Here is a 13,118-nt window from a genome sequence, read left to right as displayed (position 1 = left end):
ATAAGATAATAAGAAAAAGAAACAATAATAATTGTTGTTATTCCTTATATTAATCATCATTCATCTTGTTCTTACAACTGTTAATTTTTAGATGAACTTCTATTATAATATAAAGCTTATTTTCATAAAAAAAACTATATCATTTTCAAATTCCAAGGAGAATTCCAGATTATAATAATTATATGCATTCTTGATTATAAGTTATCAGAAGAAAAATATAATTATCAGGTTTTTCACGTCACTCCTGAATCACGGAATAAATTATATTTTCCCGTTGTGCTTTTAATTGTGTAAGAGCTCCTTTAATTCACGTCGCAGTATTTTCCCCCAGGAATTTCTTGGCAGTTTTGTGACGAATTTCACGCCACCCGCTAGATGAATAAACGGCGGAACCTTGAAAAAAAAGTTCATACTAATACATTACGTTTCAAAAGTTGTTACACAAAAGCTAAGCTAAGCTTTTTGTAACAACTGTAAAGTATGTAAGTTTTTTCTTCAACAATATTTATGTCTATGCTTCCATAATCTATTAAAAAGTCGCGAGACTTGACAAAAAAATATTAATTAATATCCATATCATCCATGTTCCGTTTAATCAGGCATCGTAAGGAAACTAGCATGGCAAAAATCGACAATATTTGACTTTTTTATTGTTTTATCATTTAATTTAAATTATCAATGCCTACCTCAGCAGCCATATAATTGATTAAATCCTGTTCAGTGAGTTTAGAACCAGGCACTTTTACGGCGAGTGCTGTAGGTTTATCGCCATGTACTTCATCATGTATACCGACCACGCCGACATCCAGCACATCTGGGTGCAATTGTAGGATTGTTTCTAGTTCTAATGGTGAAACCTGAAAAATAGAATACAAATTGACCGATGTTTCTGTCTACAACATATGGCGTGACAATTTTCAAAACACTTTTTTGGAAGTTTCCCGATTGATTTAGTTACTCAAAGATTTTGCGTGTGAATTTCATCACAGAAGAATATACTCAATCGGGAAGTCAAATAATGACATACTTAGATAAAATTTGACATAAATTAAAATTCAGGGGTTTTCCTCAAAAATTAAATGTAATAAGCTTCACCTGGTGGTTATTATAAGAAAATATTTCTTTAATCCTATCAACGATAAAAAAGTATTTATCATCATCGTAGTATCCCAAATCGCCAGTTTTAAAGAAACCATCTTCATCCAAGTACGTGGAAGGGTCGATTCCGAAGTAGCCTTTCATAAGTCCGGGGCCTTTGACGCGTATTTCACCTCTTTCATTTGGACCAAGTGTCCTACCATTATTGGGATCTGTAACCTGTAATTAATCAGTACAATTTGATAATATCGATTTGTTGTTAATATTCAATTATTTATTTAGTCAAATTAAATTTTGATTTTCAGCTGCATATTTTTATGGGTGAGTAAAATAGTTAATGAGGCATTTTTTATTTGCACCTGGTAAATTGGTCGCTTATATTGTATTAAACATTGGGCTCTTGGACTTGCTGGATAGCGGGTCCTCGCAGAGCGTACAGCCTCGCAAAGCACTTGCAATGCGAAGCAGTTCTGTCTTCAAATAGAAGCTAAGATTGAAACTTGGAAGCAAAACATGTTTTTAATGTATAAAAAAAAAACTGTTACTTTTAAAACAACGCCAGGTGAAGCCATACCGACGCTGCCAAGTTTTGGTCCTTTTGTGGCCCAATTTTCTGAAGTTATATCTCCGCATTCTGACATGCCATAGCCTTGGATTATTTCTTTCAGATTTGGGAATCTGTTCGCGATATTGTTAAAAAAATATAAAATAAAGATTAATTTCTTGACAAGACTTGTCTAAAGTCATATACTTATTCAACTTTTATTCTAAAACATATACTTAATATCACCATTTTTAAATTTTAATTACTAAAAAAATCTTAGTTCGTTTTGAGGAATCGCTCATAAAGATCTGATATTATAATTCAGAAAAGGTGTTATGATATTGATAAATAAACTTTTATTCATTTACTTAATACGTTTAAGCATAATATTTCATTATTTAATAAATAGAAGAAGATTGCAAAATTCCGACACCACCGATAAGGCACCGATCAACAAAGAGATCTTTATTACATACATACATACATACTATGACTTAACCTTTTTTTGATATGTTTGATTGTTTTATAATGAAGAGGTGCTGAAACACTATATATAATTTTCAACGATTCCGACAGAACGTCTGTGTTGAAAAATTCGCACAATTCATAGATAATGATTGGTAATAACATAGCCAAATCAATCTGAAAACCAAAAAAATAAGTGTATTTAATTTTAGAATATTCTTTCAAAATCACGAAAGTAGAGGTATTGTTAAAAATGGGAAATTATTATTTTTCTGCTGCTCGCCCTGACCACCCCTAACGGCTGACTTGGATCAAAGTGATAACAAGATATTAAAAATAAAATAGTCAAGACAAGTCCAACAAAAATAATAGTCGTTATAGTGACAGTCACGACTATCTATTTTTAGATAATATATAATTATACAATTACCGTTTAACTATTTATTATACAAAATTACATTTTTATTACATAAAAAAAGTATCATAATTCTTACCATATATTGATTAAGACATTTATGTAAATTTTCGGGTGTAACATTCTTTACATATACGATTGTTTTTCCGAGGCTTAAATATTTGTACATTGAAAAAGTGTCGTAACTATGATACATTTCTCCACAGATGTAGAACCTTTGCATCGATCCATAGTCCAAGCTTGAAAGTAAATAATCAATTTATTGTTAGTTTTATAAAAAAAGACACATTCACATCACATTTGGTCTTATTCTCAATTCCAATAATTTTACCATCTTATTATAAATATTGTATCTAAACTGGTGACTTATGATGGTAAGTGACTTACTTGTAGGGTATTGTATTTAAAATACAGCTCAAATGCGTAAAACAGACCCCTTTCGGTAGACCTGTGGTTCCCGATGAGTAAAAAATTATTGCTGTATCAATCTGTCCCTTCACCTCAGTCGGCTCAAAACTACTAATGTCAACGTAGTTGTTCATAAATATTTTAATGCAAGGAACACTTTTTATTTCATCGTCAAATGTCATCCATGTTTTAATTGTATCAGATACTAATAAAAGATCACTATATCTATCCCAAAATAGTTTGGAATAAATCAAATACTTAGGTCGAGCAATTGACAACTTATGTTTCAATGAGGCTGAAAATAAAAATAAAAACTTTTAAGTAAGTATATTCATGTGAATTTAGGGTTCCAAACAGTTTTTTCTTTTCCTATAGGATCACTTCGTTGTCCGTCCGCCTGTCTGTCTGTCTATCAAGACTCTTTTTCTCAATAACGCTCGGCTATCGAAGTACGAATTTCGAAGAGTCTATTATAAATAATTTGTAAGCGATTGACGTAAAAGTTGCCTCACATTTGCCATTTCGTGAATCATAAGTGGTATAAGTGGCCCCCGTCAGTAGTACAGCCAGCACGGTTGGCACAATTTCGTTGCGCTTTTCTGTGCCCAGTGCGACAATGTCCCCTCTCCCGACCCCCAACTTCATCAGCTCACTCGCCAGGTTCACGGCGCGTTGTGTTAGCTCCTTGTATGTAAACTGTTCTCCACTTTCCGCATTAACCTGTTGGGAAAATTGCGAACTAAATCCTTTACAAGGGTTAAAAGAGTTAATATTAAAGTACCTATCTCATTTTATCGTAATGTACTTATACTCGTGTAGCCTTATAGTCATTTAATTATTCTTTTCGACAAAGTCTATATTTTGATAAGAATAATTATATTGAACACATTTCACGAAAATGTAAAGCCTAAAACTATGTTAATTGATACGACGGAGTAAAAAATGTCCAACAATTTTGTACTACTCTCAATTTTTATGTAATTTATTAAAATAAAGATATACACAAACCAGAGCAACGGTGTCGCCTACATCTTTTAGACGATCCAGTAAATATTTTCCAAAGTTTAGATGCGCAGGAACTTGTATATTTTGGTCACCATACACATACAACTCACTTGAAGACATTGTAGCAATTGCTGATCAACATGCCATCCATTTGTTGTTATAGTCGAGTTTATATACGTTTAGTATATATACTATCTCTTATATACGTTTATTTATTTATTTATTTATCAATTCTTTATTGCACTTAAAGAGAATAACAAAGAAATACAGACACTTAAATATAGCTTAGACTAAGTACAAATGGCGGTCTTATCGCTTTAGAGCGATTTCTTCCAGACAACCTTTGGTACAGTAGAGGAAAAAGTATAAAATAAAATAAATGGGTTTATATACTAATCGCTTAGATTACAAACTAAACGTATATTATATATGATAACACTCATTATTATGTATTACAGAAATTTTCTGTAATACATAATAATGAGTGTTATCTTTATTGTGTCTTGCGTAGGTTTTTGATTAATGTGCTCTGTAGGTATTTAGTTGAATATTAACGCGCAAATCCATGAATTTCATTGAGACATCAAAATTTATTAGTTCTCAGTTTTGAGAAGATGATGTATATTACGATAGGGGTTATATTTGTTCATGTCTGTATCAATTTTTTTTAATTTTTCATTCATTGAATATTAACAAAATAACTTAATTAAGTGATTTATGAAAAAGCCTCAATTTTCAATACCAATTTGAAAAATAATTCAATTCTTTCCCTGCTTCTGATTCTTGTTTATAGTTTTACTTAATTAACTATCTAAAATACTGGTATTGGTACCTAATTTGTGAATAATATATAGTAAAATCTAGGATACCCATCTATTATGTGCATGTCTAATGCATTTCCTAAATCCTGCAATGTTTACAATAATATTTTATACTATAAAGGTACCCTATGAGTGGAGATCGACCTTATGCAGGATCTTCTATTATTAAGTATATTGAACCGGTAAAAAACGGTTGTCCTATAAACTAGCTGTGCCTCGTGGCGTTACCCGCATTGCTCCGCTCCTGTTGGTCTTAGTGTGATTATATAGCCTATAGCCTTCCTCAATAAATGGGCTATCTAACACCGAAAGAGTATTTCAAATCGGACCATTGGTTACTGAGATTAGCACGTCCAAACAAAGAAAGAAACAAACAAACTTTTTTTTAGCGCGTTTAACTGATTAGCGCGATTTAGCCATTCAAAGAAACAAACAAATGTAAAAGTTATGAAAATTAACAGAGTCAACTTACTAGCATTTTTGATTACCGAATTATTGAGCATAATAATTATGAGCATACTTAATTACAAATTAAAAATTAAAATTATAAGATATTAAATGCATTGAAAGAAGGTTGTAGAAATTGGGTTGTTGAGAGAGTAAAAATAGGCAACGTTATATTGACAATAAAACAGACACTTCAATAAAAATAAAATATTAACAGAAAATAAATAGTACATGAGAATATATTGTGATATTACATAAATTAGTATATACATAAGTAGGTATACCTATACATAACATTTCTAACAAACATTTCAACGAATTATAGTGTGAATTCGAATTCGTGGATCGGAGAAAAAACTTTAATTTCCTTCATTGTTCAATAGTTTTCCTAATTCACGGCGGAGAATTTTCCCCCGGGGATTTTAGGCAGTTTAGAAAAGAATTTCACTCCACCCCATAGATGCATGAATGGCGGCACCTAAAGAAAAATATAAGTGTAACCTGAGAAATATTGAGATCATTAAAATTCAAATAATTTATAATTGATATAGTGGATCCATGTATAGTGGATTGAGAACTTTTGATAATACGTTTATAGAACCATAAAGAAAACGAACGACCTGATGTTTGATTGGATCATAATATTTAGAATATTATTTAAATTTAATAATGTGTGCACTTTCTAAGGGTAATTGGAACACATCTCAACGTGTACGTAAATTTAATAGGGAAGTAATACTTCCCTATTATAGGGAAGGATATTTACCCGGCAAATTTGAAATACATTCAGTTTAATAATATAAAATATTAAATTCAACAAGGTGTACAAAATAATTTTTTGGAAGTCACTTTGTTTTATAATAGTCAATGAAAACGTATGATGTTATGAATATTGATTTAGTTGCTGTATTGATGCCTACCTCACCGACCATATAATTGATCAATTCCTGTTCAGTGACCTTAGCACCAGGCACTGTTACGACAAATGCTGTAGGCATATCGCCAAGTTCCTTGCTGTGTTTACCGACTATGACAACTTCAAGCACATCTGGGTGTAATTGTAGTATTGTTTCCAATTCTAATGGTGAAACCTATAAGTTGTAAAGAGAGTCTACATTGTTAGTAAAAATAACACATATTTTTGTTTTTTTTAATTATACCTACCCGTTTTGATAATTTAAACAATGTAAGGATATTTTTGATATTCAATATTTTTGTAAAAAAAGAGCTGGATAAAATTTTCTCAGTTACTTTTGACTTCATCTTCTTATGTTTTTTTATATTTATACAGATTATCTTTGAACAAAAAAAAAATATTTGAAATGATATAAGATTAACCTGTTCACCATCATAACGAAGGATTTCTTTAATCCTATCAACGATATAAAAGTATTTATCATCATCGTAGTATCCCAAATCGCCAGTTTTGAGGAAGCCCTCCTCATCCAAGTACGTGGAAGGGTCGATTCCTATGTAGCCGTTCATAACGAGGCCTTTAACTCGTATTTGACCTCTTTCATTTGGACCAAGTGTTCTGCCAGTTGTAGGATCTGTAACCTGTTACATGACACAATACTGAATATTATATTGATATTTATTTGCTATAATAGAGAAAGTAAAATACTTGTTCGTATAACATTTGCCTAAGTGTCTAAACACACTATGCCGAAGGTACGCGGCCGAAGTACCGCGGTTAATTTTAGGTTACGACGTTTTCGGTGTGGTTGATATGATACACCATAAGTAGTTGTACGGTTTTACACACCGTAATTTCAGTAATCATGCCAAACTTAAGTAATGTACATTCAGTTTGTGTAGGCACCAAGAAGACAAAAGGCAAATAAATTAAAAAAAAAACGAAAGGTAATCGTTTACCTTTATAACGATTCCGGGTGAAGCCACACCGACGCTGCCTGGCTTTGGTCCTTTTTTGCCCCAATTTTCTGAAGTAATATCTCCGCATTCTGTCATTCCATAACCTTTAAATACTTCTTTCAACTTTGTAAACCTGTTTTTCCGGTATTAAAGTGAACTTCCATTATTCAAAATGAATAATTAATTCATACAAATTTTACGTTCAAGAAAAATGCAACGTGTTCATTTTAATGTTTCACATAAATTTTGACGTTATGTGAAAAAAGTGCAATAGCAAAAATTGTAGATGTTTTAATTACATACATCTTTGCAATTTAACGTTTTTTTATTTATTTTTTCAGTTTTACCGGTAAACGAGAAACCCCGTTTTCTGTCATTAAATCTTCTCCTCCCACTTTACAATCTCTTGGTTTTCGGTAATATGAATAAATTAAATTTTAGAATATTTTATTTTGATATGAACAATGGCTGAACAACGTGCTATCGTTCCAATTTTATAGTTGAATTAGCCATTAGGTGTATTGATGTTAATACCTTAGATATTTATATCTACGCTTTGAGACCATAATATGTGTGTCTACCTAATCTAAATTGCTAATTAGAATAATGTTCTCAGTATTTCGTGGAATGTTATTGCGAAAAATGAATTAATTTCATCTAATACATTATATGTATAGTTACTTTATTTACAAATGCTCAGTTTTGAGGAATTTATTGTTTTCATATTTTACATTTTGGTTGCATTTAAAAATAAATTGCTCATTTATATTAGTAGGTATTCATCTGTATTCATTCAACAAGAGAAAAAAAACCCACTAAACGTATTTTAAAGTTGTTTTAATTTTTTTTACATTTTTTAAATACACACAACAGCAACATAATACAATAAATAGAAATACAACACATTACGAATACATTAATACTTTTTAAATTAAACATTTCATTAAATTTTTACTTTGAACTTTATGGCACCTTGGCTTGAAGAACTTAAGTAAAAAAATAAGTGCATAAAACATAATATTATACAATAGGTAATTATGTAGTAAACTAACGTGTAATCGGCCGACTGAGGCCATCTGTCCAATGACGATATATCTAAAGTTTTGTCTGAGAACTGAACTGGGTATAAAAAATATATCGTTGTTACAAATTATCCCAAATAAAGATTTTTTTTTTTAATCCTTTCATTTTTCAACATTTCTCCTAATTCACGGCGCAGAATTTTTCCCAGGGGAGTTCTTGGCAGTTTTGTGACGAATTTCACTCCACCCGCTAGATGCATAAATGGCGGTACCTTAACGGAAAATATGAATGTTGATAATATGTGTTAAAAGTTACTAATTAAAAAGAAGAGAATTTTTTTGATAAGTGTATTATTACTTATTAGATATCATTACAGGAAAGTTTGCTATGAAGAGAAGCTGTTAGTGCAATTTTTAGGAATGCAAAAATTTTTCTGCAAATACTGATTCAATTATTTTAAAAGATACTGATTCTATTATTTCACGGGTAAAATGGACGGATTTCTAGGTACCATATTGCCGTGCAAACAATTTTTCATGAATTTACCTGTTTTATTAATAGTAAATGCAAACCTATGGTGCAGGTGATATGAATATGGTGAATATTTGCACAAGAACTATAGCGATACCTACCTCACCATCCATATAATTGATCAATTCCTGTTCAGTGACCTTAGCACCAGGCACTGTAACGACAAATGCTGTAGGCAAATCGCCATGTTCCTCACTGTGTTTACCGACCACGCCAACTTCTAGCACATCTGGGTGCATCTGTAGTATTGATTCCAATTCTAATGGTGAAATCTATAAAAAATTATAAATGAGAGCGTATTCTTCACTAAAAAATAAATTTAGTAACGCTTTCTTTATTCAGTACATTTTCTCCTCGCTTCTTCTTTTTACTCGCATTATATTTTTATGAAAATCATATTTGAATCAGTAAACAGGAAAAATAATTGATATGAAATAATCTCAACCTGAAAACCATCATAGCGAAGAATTTCTTTAATCCTATCAACGATATAAAAGTATTTATCATCATCGTAGTATCCCAAATCGCCAGTTTTAAGGAAGCCATCCTCATCCAAGTACGTGGAAGGATCCATTCCGATGTAGCCTTTCATAAGTCCGGGGCCTTTGACGCGTATTTCACCCCTTTCATTTGGACCAAGTGTTCTGCCCGTAACAGGATCTGTAACCTGTTATTACATTACGGAACACTGAATTTGTATAAATCTTGTATAAATAATAATATACGTTTGTTCAAAAACTGTTCATCATAGTTGTGTTGCTCAAATACTTGTTTCATCCTCGTCATGGTCATATTATTTTATTTTATTTAATAAGGTCATCAAATCTATTTAACTGTCACAACAATGTGGGTACATGATACAATTAATTTTTTTTTACAATTGTGACAATTATAATTTGAGTCAAGTCGCTAAGAGAGAGACAAAAGAAAGAGAAAATGAACAAAATTAAGTCAATTCCTTGAAATATTTATGGATTTTATGACAATTGTCGTGATAAATTTCAATAAAATTCTCTGCTCATTGACCAGTTTACTTAATCTACAAACGGGGGAATTACGGCCAAATACAGTCCTACGCAGACCGTATTTGGCCGTAATTCCCCTGATTTGGTATGTTTAGAAATAGAACTGAAGTACAAACCACGTTTAAGAAAAGCAAATACATAAAATAAAATGAAAACTGTTACCTTTAAAACAATTCCAGGTGAAACCACGCCGACACTGCCGGACTTTGGTCCTTTCGTGCCCCAATTTTCTGAAGTTATATCTCCGCATTCCGTCATTCCATAACCTTTAAATACTTCTTTCAAGTTCGGAAATCTGTTTTGTTAATATCAATATTACATTAAGAGTTTGATGAAGTGAAATTCTATTTTATTCAAAATGCATTATGTACTTATATTGTATCAATATATTGAAGTAATTGTAAGGAGGAAGTCTATTTGTTACTGGTAATATAAGTGAAAAATATAAATCTCATTTTTTATTTAATGAAATATTAGTAAACATGTGAGTAAACATAATGTAAAATTAACCTTTTTTTAATACTTTCGACCGTTCTATTATGTAGAGGTGCCGCTACGTTATAAATTACTTTCATAGTTTCCGAGTAATAGTCGGTATCGCAAATTTTGCACAAATCATCTATAAGATTTGTTGTTAGCATTGCCATATCAATCTGTAATAAAAATTAAATGTATATTTTTTGTACTTTACTACAAATCATAGCAAAGAAAAATCTAATAAATCAAAAGCATTAAGGATAAATACTGTTGGGGAAGTTTAATAAATATGTATTTAAGTTGATATTCTAATTTCGATTACAAGCAAATTTTTAAATTATACTCTAAAGAACTTCGCTTACCTTATATTCATTTATACTTTTTAGTATGTTTTCGGCTGTAACCTTTGTTACATATATAATTGTTTTACCAATGCTTAAATATCTGAATACTGAAAAAGTATCATAAGTGTGATACCATTCTCCACATGTTAAAAACTTTTGTAATGATCCATAGTCCAAGCTTGAAAATAAAAAATAGAGTTTATTTTTAAAAATTACACTCACCTTCGTTTATTTACTGTTTTTAAGGCAATATAGATATATATCTCCTCTTATTTATTTTACTTACATAAAAGGTATTAAGTTTAAAATACAATTCAAATGCGTAAAGCACACCCCTTTCGGTAGACCTGTGGTTCCCGACGAGTAAAAAATTATTGCTGTATCTATCTGTCCCTTCACCTCAGCCGGCTCAAAACTATTAATATCAACGTAGCAATTCATGAATGTTTTTATGCAAGGAACATTTGTAATTTCAACGTCTAATGTCATCAATGTTTCAATGGAATCAGATGCTAATAAAAGATCACTGTATCTCTCCCAAAATAGTTTGGAGTATATGAAATAGTTCGGTCGAGCAATTGACAATTTGTGTTTCAATGTGGCTGAAAATAAGATATTGATTTATGTAGGTATACAATAAGAAAAAAAAATTATGGGAAGCACCTAATTCTTGGAAATAAATATTCAACAACAACATGAAATAAAATAATAAGCCTCACATTTGCCATTGTATAAATTAAAAGTGGTATAAGCAGCCCCTGTCAATAAAACAGCTAGCACGATTGGCGCAATTTCATTGCGCTTTTCTGTGCCCAGAGCGACAATGTCCCCTCGCCCGACCCCCAACTTCATCAGCTCGCTCGCCAGGTTCACGGCGCATTGAGTGAGCTCCTTGTATGTAATCTGTTCTCCACTTTCCGCATGTACCTGCTCAAGAACTTTATTTACAACACCTTGTCAAATCTCAATTCATCACTCATTGACTCTAAACTTATAGATACTCCAAATTCTTTCATGTTATTAGTGGTAGGAATGAGAAAGATATAATGATAATAAATACACGATATCAAAAAAATAAAGTGAAAATAGTAGAGAGGTATGAGGATGTTTTTCAATATGATCAAAAACAATACTTTCCAAAAAGCAAAGGCATACAAACCAACGCAACCGTGTCCTGTACATTTTTCACATGGTTCAGTAAATATTTGCCAAAGTGTAGATGCGCTGGTACTAGTATATTTTGGTCACCATACACATTCAGAGCACTCGAAGACATTGTAGCAATTGAGCTGAATAATATCCTCTCGTTTTATTTTTATACCTGAGTTACTTCTCTTTTATTTTTCCATAATTCAGTTTGTGTTCATGTTCATGAACTGTATAAGTCACCTTAACCCTGATCTGTTGTCCTGAACATTTTGTACAATGACACTGCGCAATATCAAAAAAAGAATCGTAAATGAAACATATCAAGCAGTTTGGTTAGGTTGTTAAAATTATAAAGCTTGGTTGTAGAAAATTTGATGCGGATTAGCCTGATCTATGAATGGTAGATTAAAAAAAAAAATTCTAACACTTCAAAGTTTTGAAATAACACAATCAGGGTGGAATTTTATTATCAAGTTTTGCTTTCATCTGATTTATCAAGTTTACTAGACAGTTTCATCGTTATCATTCACCCTAAATTGATGCAATATTAGTACAGGGTTTGATTTCCAGGTGTGGGAAGTAAATTTTCAAAAATATGTGAGAGAGTATAATTTTCTATCTACAGTATTTAGAGTTCTTTTCATCCAGGTGCTATTACATAATTCCACCCAGCATATAGAGTAACGTAAATAAAAAAGATTATACTTACTGGTAAAATTCATTCTGCTATCACTATCTATATTTCTTTTTTACACTTACAATTCGTTTCCATTTTCTTTATTTATTTGCATTTGTATTTTCTTTAATTGATTTTATGTATAAATGAACCGGCTCTATTAATTATTTAAAAAAAATACTATTTTCCAGTTTGGGACACGTGAAAACTCCTTTATATACCTATATTGAGCAAGTTTGGAATAAAAGTTAAAATTAAGTTGTTGAATCTGTTTATTTTAATGAGTTTTTAACTCTGTTTTATTGGTCTACGTTTTTTAAACACTTAAATTAATTTTCTCATGCTGAGAAGTATTGCGTTTAAAATAAAAATATTTGTTTAATAGAAAAAAGGCATATCATGTATCGAAAATGATAAATATTATTAGATATACATAACTTTATGGTAATTTGTAATACGTGTGAATAAATATAACGCTGTTATAACTCTACCCAGACATTACTTCCAATTACTATTCCAAGGATGACCTAATTCCATTATAATAACATAGGTATTATAATATAAGGTTAGCTACTACCGTAATTGGTAACAGTTACTTCATATTATGATATAATAGTTTATATTTATTTATATTTGTAATTTGATATATTACACTTACTACTACTTGAATACTACCTGATACTTATTTAGAACTAGCTGTGCCACGCAGTTTTACCCGCATTTCTCCGCTCCTGTTGCAGTTGGCCTTAGCGTGGTCGATTTATAGCCTCCCTTCTTCGATATCTAACACCGAAAGAATTTTTCAAATCGGACCA

The 13,118-nt window shown here is 31.1% G+C and overlaps 3 protein-coding genes across 3 annotated transcripts; all 3 read right to left on the bottom strand.

Annotated features, from left to right (window-relative positions):
- Nucleotides 1-107: 107 nt before the first annotated feature.
- Nucleotides 108-4,079, bottom strand: LOC123695076 (4-coumarate--CoA ligase 1-like). The gene is made up of 9 exons (XM_045640779.1): nt 3,939-4,079; nt 3,443-3,650; nt 2,910-3,225; nt 2,602-2,761; nt 2,142-2,284; nt 1,644-1,776; nt 1,096-1,317; nt 687-857; nt 108-393 (listed from the first exon to the last, which is right to left on the bottom strand). Exons 1-9 carry the CDS (start codon nt 4,053-4,055, stop codon nt 283-285), a joined length of 1,581 nt encoding a protein of 526 aa, XP_045496735.1. The 5' UTR covers nt 4,056-4,079; the 3' UTR covers nt 108-282.
- A 1,483-nt stretch (nt 4,080-5,562) lies between these two features.
- LOC123695201 (4-coumarate--CoA ligase-like 9) lies at nt 5,563-7,644 on the bottom strand. The gene is given in 6 exon segments (XM_045640967.1): nt 5,563-5,627; nt 5,630-5,681; nt 6,124-6,294; nt 6,542-6,760; nt 7,079-7,211; nt 7,613-7,644. Coding segments are annotated over 6 exon segments (672 nt in total).
- A 412-nt stretch (nt 7,645-8,056) lies between these two features.
- Nucleotides 8,057-11,754, bottom strand: LOC123695200 (4-coumarate--CoA ligase 1-like). The gene is made up of 9 exons (XM_045640966.1): nt 11,638-11,754; nt 11,198-11,405; nt 10,765-11,080; nt 10,497-10,656; nt 10,168-10,310; nt 9,820-9,952; nt 9,078-9,299; nt 8,734-8,904; nt 8,057-8,372 (listed from the first exon to the last, which is right to left on the bottom strand). Exons 1-9 carry the CDS (start codon nt 11,752-11,754, stop codon nt 8,229-8,231), a joined length of 1,614 nt encoding a protein of 537 aa, XP_045496922.1. The 3' UTR covers nt 8,057-8,228.
- Nucleotides 11,755-13,118: the final 1,364 nt, after the last annotated feature.

Source organism: Colias croceus, chromosome 10 (assembly GCF_905220415.1).
Source record: "Colias croceus chromosome 10, ilColCroc2.1".
NCBI classification, from domain to species: Eukaryota; Metazoa; Arthropoda; class Insecta; order Lepidoptera; family Pieridae; genus Colias; species Colias croceus.
Note: the sequence above shows the minus strand (reverse complement) of the source record. Positions and strands in the feature narration are given on the sequence as shown.

Excerpts from the sequence above, each read along its gene's own strand:
- LOC123695076 (XM_045640779.1), bottom strand. The coding sequence starts at position 4,055 with ATGTCTTCAAGTGAGTTGTATGTGTATGGTGACCAAAATATACAAGTT. Across the intron at positions 2,762-2,909 it reads TTAAATACAATACCCTACAA|CTTGGACTATGGATCGATGC; the intron begins GTAAGTCACTTA and ends TTTACTTTCAAG. Across the intron at positions 1,777-2,141 it reads ATCAAACATATCAAAAAAAG|ATTCCCAAATCTGAAAGAAA; the intron begins GTTAAGTCATAG and ends TATCGCGAACAG.
- LOC123695200 (XM_045640966.1), bottom strand. The coding sequence starts at position 11,754 with ATGTCTTCGAGTGCTCTGAATGTGTATGGTGACCAAAATATACTAGTA. Across the intron at positions 11,081-11,197 it reads TAATTTATACAATGGCAAAT|CCACATTGAAACACAAATTG; the intron begins GTGAGGCTTATT and ends TCTTATTTTCAG. Across the intron at positions 9,300-9,819 it reads CACCTGGAATTGTTTTAAAG|GTTACAGATCCTGTTACGGG; the intron begins GTAACAGTTTTC and ends ATGTAATAACAG.